Below are 19,125 nucleotides of genomic sequence, written 5' to 3' on the forward strand. Positions count from 1 at the left end.
GGGAAACTGATGCTCAAGGATGCTAAATAACAGCTCAGGTTAATTAGCTGGTAGAGGAGGGCCAATATTGAAGCCAGGTCAACTTGAACCTCAAACTTGTATCTATTTTTACAGCTCTCAGGCTAGACGGTCTACTAGTTCTGTTCCACAAGCTAGCTAGCTATGTATGTATGTATGTTTATTTTGAGTGAGAGAGAGAGAGAGAGAGAGAGAGGAGTTCCCAAGCAGTCTCTGCACTGTCAGCACAGAGCCCCATGCAGGCTCATGAACTGTGAGATCATGACGTGAGCCGAAGTCTGATGCTTAAGTGACTGAGCCACCCAGGTGCTCCATACACTAGCAATTTAAACCAACTATTTTTGCCTTTACTCTTCCACTAAGGCTCCTGGTGAGCTACAACTGTTACCAATCAGCAAGGGGGTGGGGGCAAACCACCTTGTAAAAGCAAAACAGAGCTGTTTATCAAGATTCTCCTTGCCAGTCAAGTACAGGAATTCCTTTCCATATTCTGTATAGCTGATAAATCTTTCTACATTACATCAATGTTTAGTCACAGCTGGGAAGTTGTTGAAGTACCAATCACACAACAGAACGCACTCTTGTATTTTGCAGATTAAAGAAGCTAATTGACCAAGAAACTGAGTCCCAGGAGAAGAAGGAGCAAGAAAAGGAAAAGAAGGTCACCGCCCTGAAAGTGGAGCTGACCAAACTGAAGTCTTTTGCTTTGATGGTGGTGGACGAACAACAAAGGCTGACGGCACAGCTTGCCCTTCAAAGACAGAAAATCCAAGACCTAACCACAAGTGCGAAGGAAACACATGCTAAACTAGCCCTCACTGAAACCAGAGTTCAGGAAGAAGAGCAGAAGGCGACCAGACTAGAGAAAGAACTGCAAACACAAACCACAAGGTTTCACCAGAACCAAGAAACAATTATGGCAAAGCTCACCAATGAGGACAGCCAAAATCGCCAGCTTCGACAAAAATTGGCAGCACTCAGCCGGCAAATCGATGAATTAGAGGAGACAAACAGGTCTTTACGAAAAGCAGAAGAGGAGCTACAAGATATAAAAGAAAAAATTAACAAGGGAGAATATGGAAACTGTGGTATCATGGCTGAGGTAGAGGAGCTCAGAAAACGTGTGCTAGAAATGGAAGGGAAGGATGAAGAACTCATAAAAATGGAGGAGCAGTGCAGAGATCTCAATAAGAGGCTCGAAAAGGAAACATCACAGAGTAAAGACTTTAAACTTGAGGTTGAAAAACTCAATAAAAGGATTATGGCTTTGGAAAGATTAGAAGATGCCTTCAACAAAAGCAAACAAGAATGTTATTCCCTGAAATGCAATTTAGAAAAAGAAAGGATGACCACAAAGCAGTTGTCACAAGAACTGGAGAGTTTAAAAGTAAGGATCAAAGAGCTAGAAGTCATTGAAAGTCGGCTGGAAAAGACAGAATTTACCCTAAAAGAGGACTTAACTAAATTGAAAACGTTAACTGTGATGCTGGTAGATGAAAGAAAAACAATGAGTGAAAAATTAAAGCAAACTGAAGATAAGTTGCAAGCTGCTTCTTCTCAGCTTCAAATGGAGCAAAATAAAGTGACGACGGTTACCGAGAAGTTAATTGAGGAAACAAAAAGGGCACTAAAGTCCAAAACTGACGTGGAAGAAAAAATGTACAGTGTCACCAAGGAGAGAGATGATCTAAAAAACAAACTGCAAGCAGAAGAAGAGAAAGGAAATGATCTCCTGTCCAAAGTTAATATGTTGAAAAATAGGCTTCAATCATTGGAAGCAATTGAGAAAGATTTCCTAAAAAACAAATTAAATCAAGATTCTAGTAAGTCCACCACAGCATTACACCAAGAAAACAATAAGATTAAAGAGCTCTCTCAAGAAGTGGAAAGACTGAGACTGAAGTTAAAGGATATGAAAGCCATTGAGGATGACCTTATGAAAACAGAAGATGAGTACGAGACTCTAGAACGTAGGTATGCTATTGAACGAGATAAAGCTCAATTTTTATCTGAAGAGCTGGAACGAGTTAAAATGGAACTTGACAAGTACAAGTTAGCAGAAAAGACAGAGTCCAGCCATGAACAATGGCTTTTCAAAAGGCTTCAAGAAGAAGAAGCTAAGTCGGGACACCTCTCAAGAGAAGTAGATGCATTGAAAGAGAAAATTCATGAATACATGGCAACTGAGGACCTGATATGTCATCTCCAGGGAGATCATTCAGTTCTGCAAAAGAAACTCCATCAACAAGAAAACAGGAACAGAGATTTAGGAAGAGAGATTGAAAACCTCACTAAAGAGTTAGAGAGGTATCGGCATTTCAGTAAGAGCCTCCGGCCTAGCCTCAATGGAAGAATCATCTCTGACCCTCAAGTATTTTCTAAAGAAGTTCAGACAGAAGTAGTAGACAATGAGCCACCTGATTACAAGAGTCTCATTCCTCTGGAACGAGCAGTCATCAATGGTCAGTTATATGAGGAGAGTGAGGACCAAGATGAGGACCCTAATGATGAGGAATCAGTGCTGTCCTTCAAATGCAATTCATCTACCCCCTGTCCTGTTAACAGGAAACTATGGATTCCTTGGATGAAATCTAAGGAGGGCCATCCTCAGAATGGAAAAATACAAACTAAACCCAATGGCAACTTCATGCAACCTGGAGATCTAGTCCTAAGCCACACACCTGGGCAGCCACTTCATATAAAGGTTACTCCAGACCATGTCCAAAACACAGCCACTCTTGAAATCACAAGTCCAACCACAGAGAGTCCTCACTCTTACACAAGCACTGCAGTGATTCCAAACTGTGGCACCCCAAAGCAAAGGATAACCATCCTCCAAAATGCCTCCATAACACCGGTGAAATCCAAAACTTCTGCTGAAGGCCTCATGAACTTAGAGCAAAGCATGTCCCCAATTACCATGGCAACCTTTGCCAGAGCGCAGACCCCAGAGTCTTGTGGTTCTATAACTCCAGAAAGGACAATGTCACCTATTCAGGTTTTGGCTGTGACTGGTTCAGCAGGCTCTCCTGAGCAGGGACGTTCCCCAGAGCCGATAGAAATCAGTGCCAAGCATGCGATTTTCAGAGTCTCTCCTGACCGGCAGTCATCATGGCAGTTTCAACGTTCAAACAGCAACAGTTCAAGTGTGATAACTACTGAGGATAATAAAATCCACATTCACTTAGGAAGTCCTTACATGCAAGCTGTGGCCAGCCCCGTGAGACCTGCCAGCCCTTCAACACCACCACAGGATAACCGAACTCAAGGCTTAACTAATGGGGCACTAAACAAAACAACCAATAAAGTCACCAGCAGTATTACTATCACACCAACAGCCACAACTCTTCCTCGACAATCAAAAATTACAGTAAGTAATATATATAACTGACGACTCTCACCCTCATCCAGTCCATAGTGATATTATTGCAAGGAACTCAGTCCTTTTTAATTATCCCTCCACATCCCCCAAAAGACTGACTGAACTTGTACTTTGGGAAGGTTTGTGCATGAACTATCCAAGAGTATCTGAAACTAACTAAGTGTTGCCTGCATAGTCCTATCAAGTGTGCACTTACTGTATATCTTTTCATTTACATACCTGTATGGAAAATATTTACTCTGCACTTGTATAAATACATCTTTATGTATTTCATTTTCCATAACTCACATTAATTTGACTGCAACTTGTCTTGATGAAATACTTTAACATTTTAAAGCAGTAAATAATTTGTTATTTTTACCATTGCTTGCTGAATTTTTTTTTTTTTTTGGTCATTTTGTGTTATATTTTTGCATGTATAGTATTTTATTTTCTGTTCAAAAGGTTTATTCATTCTTCCTTAAAAACAAACAGCACCTACTTCCCATTTACAGTCAACTTCTGATCACATGTTATTAGAGGAAGAGGAAGTGGTTCAAATAAATAAAGTTTATGTCTCTTTCTTTGAAAAGTGAACTATAAGATCTCTCAGGAGCAAACTTAACTTCCTTCTTGAGATGTATCTCAATATCCATGATGACCAGTAAAGTGCTTAGCACATATTAAGAACTTGATAAATGTTTACTGACAGTAAGTGAATTATATAATATTAATTTGCTTTTATAAGCACATATGAGCTGATAGTGAAAGTAAAAAAGCTTTGAAATGTGACAGAAAACCAGAAAAAGCACATTTGAAAATACAAGTTACCTAGACAATCAAGAGTTGACTGTATTTCTTCTACATATGAAAACCCCCATAAAACATATATATATATATATATTTGCATCCACATCTGAAATCAGCCACTATGATATATACTCTTGAACAATGCTTCAAAGCAAAAGTGTCATTCTTGTCCTTCTTTCCCATCCCATCTTTTCCCATCTTTCTATTCCTAAAATAGTTTGGATTATTTAAGATATGTGCTTCCTACCTTGTTTGTAAGTCAGCTATACTCAGAAGCTTACAATGTAATTGCATTTCTCCCCAACCTCTAAACAAGCAAATAAAAGCCAAAGATAGCTACAAACACAAGTTATAGAAAAGGCATATTTTTAAAAAAATCATACATTATGTTAGTTAAGGAAAGTTTCCTCTATGATTATTGTTATGCCATTCACAAGGTAAGTGAGAAAAACTCAGCCAAAGCATCCTAAGAATTCTGATACCTACCTTATAGAACTCTTTGAGCATGTTCTGTATTTCCATAGTAGAGAACAACAGTTTTCAGAGGAATGTTTTAAATTATAAATCTGGTCTCCATGTCACATTCCAAAAAAAAAAAAAGGTTTCAGACAAGGTAGCTCGTTACCATTTTCCCTTTTCCAACCTCTTAATGGTCTAATTTACTTTGGTCAATTTTATTGCCAGTTACTGATTTTAAACACAATCCATTTAGACACCCAGGCAAACTGTGAAGTTCTTTAGAAGTAAAAGAAATCTTCCATGATTATCATCCATTTCCCTGCAAAATCAATTTCATGATAGCAAAGCGAGGATTTGTTGACAGAAACACTTCCATGGTGATGAACTGCAACACCAATGCTGTGGGCTTGCATCATCATTAAATAAATTTGGATGAAAGCTGAGGCTGGTGATGAATGAGAAAGCTTCTGTTTAAACACATTTATCTTGGGAATCGGCAGTGACCCAACTGTATTACAAAATACATGATGGTCTAAATGGTTTTCAAAACTACTTTTATTTTTAAGTCACCTTCTAGAACTTTAGAAGGAATGGCATACTTAATTTTACATCTTTCAAAGTAGACATTGATAATCCTGCTGCATAAGATGTTTTTCTAGATAATAATCAAGAGAAGGTACACGTAACATTTTGGAGGGTGACAAAAACTAGGAAGAATTAAAGAACAAAGTCTTTGCAATACTTCCCAACCTTTGTCAGATAATGGCACAAAAAGAAAATATGCTTCCGCAGCACTGGATACAATGGAGAGGTAGAAATGAGCAACCGATAGGTTCCTGTTGGCTGCCCCAAGTGCTGAGGGGGAAGATCCATTTCTGGCACACCTATAACTAACAGAGTTTGAAAACTCTGGGCTATTCAATAGTTCATCCATTTGGTAAGGATTCAATTTCTTATGTGAGCCAGAACAATTCTCTACAATAATGTTAACACCACAGGATCTGTGCTTTATGATTATAATGAACAAATTCTCATTTCATCACATGCTCTACATATTAACTATTAATAGGCATCTGAAATGTAACATTACCAGAAGTTTACTGGACCTCAAGGAACCGAACTTCTCTTAGAGGTTCCTCTACTGGGAGGATTATTTTAGTATAATAATTCATATCAGCATCAAAATTTAGAAATACTGTCATACTCATAACATATACAGATTATTAAAAGTGTTACTAATTAAAATTTATGGTAAGGACAGCATCATTTCTGATAGAAAACATCTTCCTTTTTCCATAAAATCTCACATTTTAAAAAAGCATCTTCCCATTCATACGTTCTAGATCTTTTGTCCTTAATTTCAAAATTAAATTTTTCTATCCATGTGTGTGTTTGAAAGGTTACAGAACTTTCTTTTTAACTCATATATACTCACAGAAGAACCTTGAAAAGTAGGATAAAGGAAGTGACATTGGAAAATCTTCATATGAAATATGTGAGAGTGAAGGTTTGTATTCTTAGAATAGGTCCATGGGAATCTCACAGAAGATAGTTTTTATAAACATCTGATCAAATCATAATTTCCTTTCATTTCATTTCATCTAAAGTCCCAGCTTCAGAACCAATTTTCATTTTACTCAGTACCTCAAATTCTTTAACTTTTTAAGCTGCAGCATCCTATCACAGATTTAAAAGACTTCACCATATTCTTCTGTCCTTTTAAGAACAGTGGCAAAACTTTCCTTTAGGATGCCTCTGTTCTCTGGGGGCACTGGCAAAAATAAAATCATCACCCGTACTAGGACAATGTGCATCACTGTAATTGGATCTTTACATATAAAGGAAGATCTCTCTATATACGTTCAAGATGATGAAAGGATTACATAAATCTACTCAGGAGGTCTCTGCAATTACATCTCACATTGCCAAGACATCAGGCATAGGTCTTCATGACACTCAAAGGATAAAATTATGTTGCATTGTAAGATGGTCATAAAGGGGATATTTCATTAAAAATTATTAGGCTTGAAGCCTAAGGATTTGATGATCTTTATTGACTGAGGTAGAACTCCAGACAAAAGCATGGTTTTGGTAGCTTCTTTGATTCTGAATCTTTATAAAGTGAGTTTCTTTTGAAACTTGTTTGACAAAGGCAAGAAAAGATCTTTAACAACATTCTAGTTTACCTCTATACCTGGTTTCTATTATTGTTTTTTCGCCAAAAATCATTTTGCTTTGTAATCCTAAGAGAAAACATAATCAGGCAAAAATGCATGCCCAAAACATTAAGATCTGTGTTTCTCAAAGTAAAATACAAGATACATGTTTGAGACTCCCAATGTCCCACCCAGATTCAAATTGGAATCTGTGAGGGTATGGCCCAGGAAGCTACACTTTTAACAAATTACTCTGCTGATTAGTATGCACCCTAAAGTAGTAATTTCATTATTTTAGAAATTCCTATATTGATAGACATTAGCAAATGTGTTCTGACTATAGTCCTGTTCAGTCAAAATAAATTACCCCTGTCCAAGGAAGTGTGACTGTTCCGCCCTCTGGTGGCTAGCATGACAAACAGCTCATTCCTCAGGTTTTCTTTTTATTCAGAAAAAAGCTTAATAAAAACTACCATTTTATAAGGTGGGAAGGTTCTTAGGTTTATAACTATAGCAAAGCATAGATGCCTGAATCTTCAGTTGAGCAGTAGCAGGCTGTCTGACACCTACAAGCTGTTTCTCCCTGAGATCCCAGGCCCTCAATAACCCTACGGCATTTCTTGGGAATTGTCCAGAACACACATTAAAGAGAGCTGTTTGGATGAACCAAAACAAAGGACTCCATTCACCTTAGAGCACAGTGAGGCAAATGCCAAGAAAGAGCAAGGAAGATAAGTGGTTCAATAAAGTCCCCAACCCTAAACCGCCTTAAATTCATTTTCATTTAGATTACACTCCAAATCCTTTCCTTTCCAACTGATGGAACTTCCACTGTGCAGTGAAATATATCCCCCAAGGGCAACACACTAGGGGTAAGGAATCCTTGGGGAGTCTAGCCAGTTAACTGGCCAACATTTCTAAGTACTTTATCATTTGATAATGAATTAACACCGTTCATATGGCAGCACATTTAAATCTGTCAACATTCTATCAGGATACCAGTTTTTATACTTAAAATGGTGCTATAAAAATGTACTCTGGGCTAACCTTTGGCATAGCAATCAGCTATCCTAGGGATAATCTTCTTTTCTTTACTTGTGGCTTCATTTTAAAATTTCACTTATTTTTTAATGAAATTATTATCAGAGAAATAAAATTTGTCTGATTAATTGAGGAAGTTTTTGAAAGCTTTTTTACTTTTATTTTAGTAAGTTCCTTTCTCCCTTATAGCCAAATGGTCCTATATGATATTTCTGTAACATTACCTAGGATTTTTTTTTTTTTTTTTTTTTGTCTCTGAGTTTTGTTTTGCTTTTGAAAGCCTTGTCATCTTTGCATAACTAACAATGTATACAGGCCCTAGACCTACAAAGGCTGTCTCACTCTGTGCCATCCCTTAGGACTCTGGAAAGGTGGAATGGGTTCACTGACAAACCACTCATATGTCTCAGTGACATGCAGGATATCTTCTCTTCAAAGCACCACATGGATACAACTGGTTAATACACTGATCATGACACACTGAACTGCCTACCTTCTATCCAACATTGGGGCAGATATGGAGACAAAAGATTCACTGTCCCTGAAGAGCTTATTATTCTGAGCAAGGAAAAGAGACAAGAAACAAGAGTATGAGACAACATTTAATCAAGTGGCAAACTAAATTCACACAATAAACTAGAGATTAAGCAGGACTACAGTAGACAAGGCTTCACAGAGCAAATGAGACTTGAAACTGGTCAAGGAAAGATTTAGATAAGGGGAGTAACTGGTTGGGAGGGAGCATTTGAGGCTGGCAAACAGAAGATCAGGTTAGTTCATGCCTTTCTCAGTCAGCAATGCAGCTCTAAAAAAGTCATTTAGTTTTTGTGAAATAAAGACAACTGGACTTGGTGATCTCTATGATCATATCTAGTTCTAACTTCCAATGATTTCTGAATTCTTTCCAAGTCTCAACACCCTCTTTTAATCACTTAAAATTCCTTTGAGAAATAAGTTTGAGCATAAATAAACCAATTATCTACATGAGTTTCCTTTCAGCCATTATATTTCTCCTTCCTCATTTTCCCACTTATAGGTGTCCTAACTACTAGATGGTCTTTAAAGATTTGTTTTCTTCTTTAAGATTCTATGAATTAGCCTTTTAATCCTCAACATATCAGCTCTTTTCTCATTAGAGCAAAGTTTTGCAACCTCAGGACTATTAACCATATGGGTCTGGTGATTCTTTGTTGTGGAAGGATGTCCTGTGCATTGTAGGACATCTAGGAGCATTCCTGGCTTCCACTAGATGCCAAGTAGCATCTCCCAACTGTGACAAACAAAAATGGCTCCTGACATGGCTAAATGTTCTCTGCAGTGTAAAATCACCTCCATTTGAGAACCACTGCATGAGAGAGATGGACTACCTCTATAAGCCAGTTCCTCTTTTACATGACTTGCTGTGGGAAAAATCTGACAGCTCATTTGAAAACTCTTGTGTCTGGTATGTAGAGATGAAAATCTTGAATCTGACTAAATATAAGCCTCAAAGCAACTTTAAAAATCTGCACTGAAGAGTTTAGTTGCATAAGGATTGTTTCCACTAACCTGACAGATTGGCTCAAGGCATATGTGTATTTGAATATTTGTATTTGTGTTAATACTCTGTACCTTTGTTTCAATACCAGATATAAACTAATGTTTTCAGATAAGCTTCCATTTCTCACATGCCTTCAGGAGAAATAAAAGTCTAGACAACCAACCACATTTGCCTTAGTGGGAAAAAATGGGTTTCAGGAGGATTCCTAAGAACTTAAGAGATAACCCTTTACTGTTTAGACCTTTCCAGAGTCCTCTTTCAGAAATTTCAACTCCTTCTGTAGTAGCTTATAACCACCAGAGGCACAAATGTCTATTAGAATACAAGCTTTCTTCATTCTTCAACAAATCACCTATAAGAATGAACCAACAAATATATTTATGAAGCACCTAATTTTACCCAGTGCTATGTGAGGCAGTTATGGAAGTGTAAGATTTAGAATCTAGGGTGGGAGTTGAGGACTACCTTAAAAGGTAATTAAGAGCACAACACAGAGAAGGAATTCTACAGAGAGTAAATACTACAGGAATTTGGAAGAGGAGCAGGTTACTCCGGGGACAAGGTTCAGGGGTTAGGTTTCAGACATAGATGAGATTTGAGCAGGGGCTGGGAGATGAGGAAGACTAAGATAAACAGAGGACAAAAGGTGTTCCAGGGTACTGTCAAGTGACACCAATGAGACAAGAATGAGACAAAAGCAGAGATGTGAGGCCAAGCAAGAGAGGAGAAAACCAGAGTTCAAGGAACAATGAGCAGGGTAGTGTGGCTTCAGCTCAGATGGTTGGGGTAGGGGTAGGCTTGAAGGGCCTGGTCCTGTCAGACTGTGAAGAGCCTTGAATACAATGGCAGGGAGCACTCTGTGTCTTCAGGGAAGACTTCTGGGTAGTGAGGTAATGGAAATAACTAATCCTTTATACACTATCATTTCATTTCACAACAACCCTATATATCACCACAATTTTAAAGATAAAAAATGTTTAATTCTGAGATGCAAGGAAAATTGCTTCAGGTTGTTCTATTAGTATGTGACATGAGAAAGATATAACACAAATTTAATTCTGTTGTCCCATTCTCTTTCCATGGCAACATACTGAGAAGCTACCTCAGTGCAAGTGGGAAGCATAATAAATTGCCTTTGATCCTCTCCATTACTTAAGAGCATAGACGGGATGTCTAACATTACATTCTTGCACTCTGTCTCACAAGTCTGCCACTTTATCCAGAACACTCAGAATTCCCCTAAAGATACACAGGGCTTTCTCCTACTCCCTCCCAGCTGTTCCACATGGATAATTTTCTCTTCTCTCATCACGTGATCCACACTGAAAGATCTGGCTCGCGCCTTACCTTTTCTGAAAACTTCCATGATCACCACAGTCCAGAGTGATCTGGCTCCCCTTCCAACTCCTCCCATCTCCCTGAGGTTATTGTTTGGGGAACAAAGGTTTATGAATGTGAGAGGCTGAGCCTCACATAAATGGGGAGGCATGGGGAAGACTGACAGGATGGTGCTGTGGATAGGACATGGGAGAAAGCAAGACCAAGGAGAAGCACAATTCCTCATCATCAGGAGACTGTTCTCAGGGAGCACTGGGGTGGTGGTTAAAGTCCACTCTATCCTAAAGCAGGGTTCTATAAGCAAAGGCACAAATGCAGGGCATGCAGAATGAGCTTGGAGGAGGTACCTGATGGGCCTCAGAGGTGGTTGGAGGAAAGGCATCAGAAATGAGTAAAAATGATCCACAAAAAGAACATCATGACCATGCACATCAAAACATATACATAGCAGCTGCCTTGACAGTCCTGATAGTGACCCGACACCTCCAGAAAAGGCATTCAAAGGATCAAGGTGTAGCCACCATAAAGACAAAAACCACCAACTTAGCCCATGGGTAGTGGCACTTCGGCCTTTGCAGAAGACTAGAAAATCTTCCTGGATGATATACCCTAATTTAGAGTTTCCATTTCTCAAGCAACACCATAACTTATTAGGAAAGAATGATGGTCCCAAAATCACCTTAAAGAAAAAGAAAAAGAAAGAAAGAAAGAAAAAAAAGCGTTGTGTATTTTCCCAGCTCAGGGGGAAAGTGTTAGCGTTCAGCTTTGTCAGTCTCTAAATTCTGCTTCCAATTCAGAATTAAGCATCACAAATAAAACTGACACTTCAGAGGAAAGTCTTTAAGTTGGTCTCCAATATATCTCTCAGAAACAATTAAATGCATAAAAAAACTTGCTTCATTGCAGCCACTCTTCAAACAATTCACAGCAATTCCTCAAGAGTAAATTGCTATCATTCACTATTAGTAAGTTGGCTGCTTTTCTCCTTCTTCTCTTAAAAAAAAAAAAAAAGAGCTATTCCTTTTCCATTCTTTGCCTTTTAATGGTGTTCTTGACTGAATTCATGGATATTAGTTTTGAGGCTGAAGAAGATTACAGTTTATAGAGAGAAGGGTTAAATAAAAATTTCAACAATCCCCAAAAGGTCCATAAAACATTAGAAAAATTTAAACAACTTCAGGGCAACAAGGAGGGGGTAAATGGGTAGGTATCTCAGTGAAGAAGGATGGCATCTCTCACAGTGACAGGCATAAGCAGCACAGTTTTTTTTATATAAAACTTTTTTCTGATTATAAGAATAATACCTATTTATAACACAAATTTTGGAAGATACAAATGCCAGAGCCACTGACTTTAGCTTCTATGAAGAGTAATGAGAGGACTAGGGAGAACAATGGACAATTATTACTATTTTTTTAGGCCAACTTATCAACTATGGCCCTATTCCAGGTTTTCTCAGACTGCCAATGTGGAAGGAAATGTGCTCTGGGGGGGGTCATCCTGTAATTACCAAATGCCCCTGTGCCAAGGAGTGGCAGACCCCCCCCCCCCCCCCCACACACACACAGAGTACAAGTTTATGTAATCTGTCTGCTCAGCCCAGACACAATGGTAGAGGGGCCAGTGTGGTCACTGGAGGAGAGGGGCAGGATTTCCTTTCCTCCCTGCTAGCCAATCAGTGCTTGGATAATGATTCAATCACTAAGCATTGTTCAAGTACTGGGAAGAAATATCTCCTTGGGGGCTCCTTTCAGAACTAGTTACACTCTTACCAGTAAGATTGGTGGACTTGTGGCAGGGTGGGTGTGGGGGATGGAGAGGTGCATGTGGGCAAAGAATAGGGCCCAACAAAACTCACCTCTCAAACTATGGGAAAGGAATCTAGAAGTATCTATCATAGAAGAAGAGAGTGGAAGATGAAGAGGAACTATATTTTCCCCTTGTGCTCTCAGTCACTTGAATGATATCAACTATTTCTCCATGATGATTCTCAAAGCCAGATCTCCAAGTTTTCAATGCCTACCAAACAGTTCCACATGGAAGGTCCAATTATACTTCATACTTGGCATGTGCCCACACCCCTGTGCACTGCTGCTTTTGGGTTCCTTTTTGTCTCACTTCTGGTGGTGGTCCACCACCTTCCTTGTTGCCAGGGTTCAATATCTGGAAGCCATTCTCCACTTTTCTGTTCATGCCCCAGATTTAGTCAGCCACTCTGCCCTGGTATTTCTTTCTCTGTTATTTGTGCTACTCTCCCCCCCCTCTTTTATTTGTGCTACTACTCCCCACATCCAGACCTCAGTACAGATGGTACTGTAAAATAGTTAATCTATTACATTTAACCCCTCACCTCTCTAATCCAACCTTTGCTCATGTTGCTAGTGATCTTTCTACAATACTGTCCTGATCATGGCAATTCTCCAGTCCTCTCCACCCCCCACCCACCCAAAAGAGCACTTACTTCGCACTTATATCACTGAGTATATCACAAAGTCCAAACCTTCTAGATTAGTCCTCCATCTCTTGCCTCATCTCCTTTTGAAACTGGACGAACCCTGTATCCTCCTCACCAGAACACAGTACTGACCATCCTCCCACATACAACTGAGCTTTCTTACCTCACACCTTGTTCACGCTGTTCCTAAGGATAGAATATTCTTGTCTCTTTGTTCATCCTATTGAAATCTTACTCCTATCTCAAGGCCAATACCTCTGGAAAACCTTCCTATTCTTCACAGTCTTCCTCCAAGTTTCCAAAATGCTTCTGTTTGTACCTCTATTATAGCACTTCGTTTTGCCTCTTTTCATGCTTATTTGTTATCCCTCCTATACCATAATCTCTTGAGAGGAAGAATCTGCGATCATTTATTTTTAAAACTCTTATATCAATGTTTCTCAAATGCAGTCACTGATCGCCCTTATAAGAATCACTCAGGACTCCACAGATTTCCATGTGCCTAGACCTCTGGAAACCAATGCTGGAAATCTGCATTTAAACAACCTGCCTGCTTCATTCTTGGGCTTATAAAGTTTAAAAGCCACTGTACTACATTACCCAGAATGTAAATACTGCTGGTGGTAGGTATTCAACAAAGGCTCATGTGGCTAACAACATACCTGGTGGGCACAGCTGGCTTGCATTTGTTCTTTTCATAGACTCACAGAATGTCAGGGCCAAAGGACTTTATAGGTGCTATAACTGCTTCATTTTTTCAATTAAGAGATAAGAAAAGAAGAAAGAGTAGAAAATAGTATCTTTTCAGGTAAACTCTAAAAAAGAAAGACTCATAACAATCAGACCAAGTAGGATAAAGAAGGAAAAGAATGTGTGAAGGGGCAGATTGTGTGAAGGGACAATTGTGGGTCAGATTGGTTAGAAACATGGCCCAGTAAACATCATTGCTTGTCAGCTGCCTCAACTCCTATGCTTGGTAACATGTCTCCAATAATTAATTAGAGGAGGAAAACAAGGGGTAAAGCAGAAAAATAAGAAAGTTAAAATAACCAAAGAAAATAAGTTACGATTATTATCAAGAAATAGGCATCTTAAGAGATATAAGGAAAAAGACAAACTTCATAACATTAACATTGTTAACAGCAAACACTTATCTGGAACTTTGATGTGCCATGGGTCTCTCCTACTCCCCCACCCACCCCCAAGAATGTAGGTACCAAGAAGTAGGTACTCCAATCTCCAGATAAGGATTACAGATGAGGAACCTGAAGTCTGCAAGTCTGAAGTCTTGCCTGAGGACACACAGCTAGTTGATGCCAGAAACAGAATGCAATCCCAAGTCTATCTGGCACCAGAGCCTCTGCTCTAGCCACTAACCCAAGGCTGTTGTAAACTGTCAGCCTGTGAACAATCAAAAAAACCCTTAAATGGTTGCAAATGAAGATATGGGGAGGAAAGAGTGGGAAGAGTACCAAAAAAGAAAAAAATATCTGAGGTAAAAAATCTGACAATGAATAACAAGAAAGGGGACGTGTGCCTGGCTGGATCAGTTGGTGGAGTGTGCAACTCTTGATCTTGGGGCTCTAAGTTCAGGCCCCAGGTTGGGTATAGAGGTTACTTAAAAATAAAATCTTAAAACAACAACAACAACAACAAAGGGGACAAACAAAGAAGACAAAAGTTCAAGGTTAGTGTATTTATTTTAGCATACTATTTCTACATGAGATGCTATGTGTCTGGGCACCAAATGGAAGCAACTGGGTTAGGAAGGATTTTTGAAAACTATATTTCAATGTTTATTCTCAGACTCCCTCACTGCCCATGGTGTAATTACCACAGAGAGATTGGGATGTGACTAGGTACAACCACAAACCATGTTACATTATAAAATAAAGGCATCAATTTCCTCTAACTTCCTCAGTAATCGGACAACTCTTTAACATAAATCATAGTGCTGCAACTCTATTTAAAACCAAATGTTCTCTTGCAGGAGGTTAACAGGAATGAGCTAATCCAACTGCAGAATTTCCTTTTGAAAGACCTCTTACCATATAAAACTGTAAAATGTTTAGTGATAAAGTTTTATTGCATAATGAGGAAGTTTGGAGAAAGTCAAGAAAAAAAAAAAAAAAAGCCAAAGCAGCATATGAAACTCTGGGCTATCTGCCATATTCATTATCTATTATTTCCACTTTTTTTCTTTATACAAATTAGTAGTGATTTACCAAACAATACAAAACACACACACACACACACACACACACACACACACACACACACACAAAGGCAATAATATTTCAAAGATGTTTTTTCTAGTTTATCATTTCCTCCCTTTCATCACCACATATATCATAAATACTTGTGTCCTTTCCCATTAAAAAGAGATAAAAACCAAAATACTAAATATTGTCATTCTGATAACACAGCTGGGTCCCCGAGGGAGTCAGGTAGCCCTGAATCTGCACCTCACTGCGTCACCCCAAAAACCACAAATGATAGGAAGTCTCTGGGAACCTTCATCCTTTCAACCTCCACAGCTAAAGGTGTAATGAGGGGTCTGCAGTCCTTGTAGTCAGGAACACTCCTGAGACAACACTGCTTTCTTAGACAATATGTTGCCAATGCAACACCAAAAAGTTCAAAGCACTTACAAAAGAATTTCATTTAGAGAAAGGGAAACATCCTGACTCCAGCTGCCTAACAAGGATCTAATAGCTCCCCCATAAATGCTGATTCTGACCTGGTATACTTTCAGATGCTTGCCCTCTATGATAATATGAAAAAGCACAAGGATCAGGTAGAAATTGGGCTATTGAATTATGACTTCAAATAAAAGAAAATATTTTCACCTTTCTGTACTTCCTTTGGTCACAAAGTCTCACTGCCATTTGATGACTTACTGTAACTAGGGTGTCTTGTAGACCACTTGGTTTCTTTTAAGAAATCATGGACCAAATAAGCCAACATTTTAAGAATTTAGTGAATACATTCCACACATATACTCCTTTTCTTTCTACTGCTCCCTAGATAAAACCAATGCTGCTGCCTTACTGAACTTGGCATTCTTCAGACCTGTAATCCATTCCAAATCCCAATCTCCATGTTGAACTGAGTTAAAACATTAAAACATCTTTTCTTCTGTGAATGAGTTTTCCAACTTGCTTAATCTCCTCCAAGACATCTGCTTTCTGATGAAACCCAGGAGCCTACAACTCTGAGTAGAATGTTCACTGTGTGGTCTTAAAACAGACATATGCATGGATTCCTCTTGCAATATGCACTCCAAATTTGGATAAAACTTTCTTGGAACTATTTGACATAATGTTCTATAAAAATTATCCAAGAGATGACACATTTGAAGTCCCATACCTCATTTACTGAAATACATCCAAGAATAAAATTCATATGGAGGGAAAAAAAACCCACAGCATCATTTTTTAAAGGTTTGGTTATTACATCTAGGACTGTTCTAATAAAATAACTATCCTTTGCTGCCATCTAGAGGTAAAAACTATGTAGTGAAAATGAGAGTTATTTAAGTTATTAAGAAAACAAAATTAACTTGCACTATTCATGGCCTAGAAACAATGGGAACCCAGTAACTTTCCAGCAACTAAGCCTACAATGACCATCATCCCAAGCCACATTGTCTTCACCAAAGCATACCAGTATAGCTTAAAAGAAGCTGTACCATATTGTGTTCCATACCAATTGGTTTATCAGGTACATTTAAGTTCTAAGTAATCTGTGGTGCTCATTAAAAATTCACATGCCCATACCCTACTCCTAGACAATCGGAGTCAGGAGGTTCTAAAATGGGATGCAGACATCTGCAGTGTTTTAAAAAACCCCTACAGGTGGTTTTGATGAACACCTAGAAAATGCTGGGGCCATGAAGCCCTGGCCCTTCACAGTGTTGAACTTCCCACACCCAGGCAAGACAGGGTTCCAGTGAAAAAAAAAACTTCTTTTTTTATTTTTAAGTAATCTCTATCAATACCCAATGAGGGGCTCAAACTTACAACCCTGAGATCAAGAGTCACATGCTCCACTGAGCAAGCCAGCAAGGCACCCCAAAACTTAAAGCTTACTTCTAAAGGAGGTTCAACTATGGCAGTGTCTTTCAAAGTGTGGCAGGCTGACCACCTGCATCAGATGAATCACTGAGAGTGTACTAAAAATGTGGATGTCCGGGGGCACCTGAGTGGCTCAGTTGGTTAAGCATCCAACTCTTGATTTTGGCTCAGGTCATGATCTCACAGTTCATCAGATGCAGCCCCGCATGGGGCTCTGAGCTCACAATGCAAAGCCTGCTTGGGATTCTCTCTCTCTCTCTTTGCCCCTCCCCCTATTCATGCGCCTGCATGCACGTGCACAAAAGCACACACTCTCTCATTCTCTCAAAATAAATAAATAATTTTTAAAAATGTGGATGTCTGGGCACATCAGCAGACAAATGAATTACAATTTCTAGGGGTAAGGCCCAGGAATCAACAATTTAAATGGGATTCCAACATAGATTTTTGTACACTAAGTAGGAGAACCAATCTAAATCTTGATAAAGCTAAAGGATATCACAGAAACCTATCTTGGAAAGACTATTAATGCTATGGCAACAAGATCAGCCAACTTGAATTAGTCCATCACTCATTTCAGTTGCAGCTGCCACTGCTTGTTCATGGTTTGGACAATATGGTTGATGTTCACATAGTATTCTGATTTCTTAAGTGTTTCCTTCCTTTTTTATCCTTAATATAACTTGGTGTTGTTTTTTCCTAGTTGTACACTTATTATAGAAAATGTAGAGAATACAGAAAATAGAAGAAAAATAAAAAGCACCTATAACTCCACTAACCAGAATTACCCCCTAACAGCACTGGTATATTTTCTCCTAGTATTTTCTCTTCAAACATACAGAGTTCAAACATGTATATAGTTTTTAATCTGTCGCAAACTATGAGTCTGGAGTTCTTTCTTGTCTAGCAAGACAGTGGATGCAGAATTGAATACGAGAGAGGCTAATGTCTGGGAGGAGATAAGAGCCACGAACAAGGGTTTTTCATGTCCTTATTTATTGAGCTCAAAAGATATTACCTGTGTGGTGAACATAAAGAAAACAAGATCTTACACATGTGAACATGGAGAAAACAATCAGACAGTACTCATTAACTTGCGTAATAAGCAAAGGGTCTAGGGGGCAAGTGGAGGTTGTGATCTAAGTACAAAAGTATAATGGCATCAGATGGAAAGTAATTTCCTGCAGGTGATATAACAAGTTACTTGTGATCCCATTACAATAATTCGCTAGCTAACCCCAAGAGCTTTTGCCCCTTGGTGGCAGCTTTCCGCCCTAAGCTTTTTTCTAAGCCTTTTATCTGGATTAGAAAAGTTCTACTTATGTATGTAAGTAGAACCTATTCCCCCACATTAATCCTGTTTTTAACATTTCTGAATAAACATTTTCCTATATCTTCAAAAGCATCATCATTATTTAAAGATAGTATAATACTTTCACATGATTATAATGTAATAAATAGTGTAAACTTTTGTTATAAATAATGCACAAATGAATAGCCTTGCTATTTATAATGCAACTATAATTCATCTCTGATTATTTCCTAAAAAAGATTCCTGGCAATAAAATGAGTGAGTCACAGGATGTCAGTTTTAGGGATCTTGATACATGCTACCAAACTACTATCCCAGTCATTGCTGAGGCCACCCATCTCATCAAATCCTTACTGGGCACTGAGTTTTATTATTTAAAAAACAAAAAAACAAAAAACAAACAAACAAGATTCTGCCTATTTGAGAGGTAAAAATATTGAGTGAGTATTCTGGCACCGGAGACCATGAGGACAGGATGAAAGGAAGGAATACGAATACCATTTACAAAATGAGGAGAGTGATATCAGAGTATTAGCATATCTTTGCTATGTTTAGGATT

General features: G+C 38.6%; 2 protein-coding genes across 6 annotated transcripts in view; one reads left to right on the forward strand and one right to left on the reverse strand.

The window, feature by feature from the left end:
• The window catches only part of CMSS1 (cms1 ribosomal small subunit homolog), a 383,129-nt gene that overhangs the window by 351,534 nt on the left and 12,470 nt on the right, over window positions 1-19,125 (reverse strand). The gene's annotated exons all lie outside the window — the stretch shown is intronic.
• FILIP1L (filamin A interacting protein 1 like) overlaps window positions 1-19,125 on the forward strand; it is a 52,924-nt gene that overhangs the window by 28,155 nt on the left and 5,644 nt on the right. The window contains exon 2 of one of the 2 annotated variants that reach the window (XM_047874535.1): window positions 613-7,458. In XM_047874535.1, the coding sequence (XP_047730491.1) occupies window positions 728-3,409 (2,682 nt within the window). In that variant the 5' untranslated portion in view covers window positions 613-727 and the 3' untranslated portion in view covers window positions 3,410-7,458. Of the gene's footprint in view, window positions 1-612; window positions 7,459-19,125 lie in introns of those variants that run through there. The other variant, XM_047874536.1, reaches the window with a different exon arrangement.

Source organism: Prionailurus viverrinus, chromosome C2 (genome assembly GCF_022837055.1).
Source record: "Prionailurus viverrinus isolate Anna chromosome C2, UM_Priviv_1.0, whole genome shotgun sequence".
NCBI lineage: Eukaryota > Metazoa > Chordata > Mammalia > Carnivora > Felidae > Prionailurus > Prionailurus viverrinus.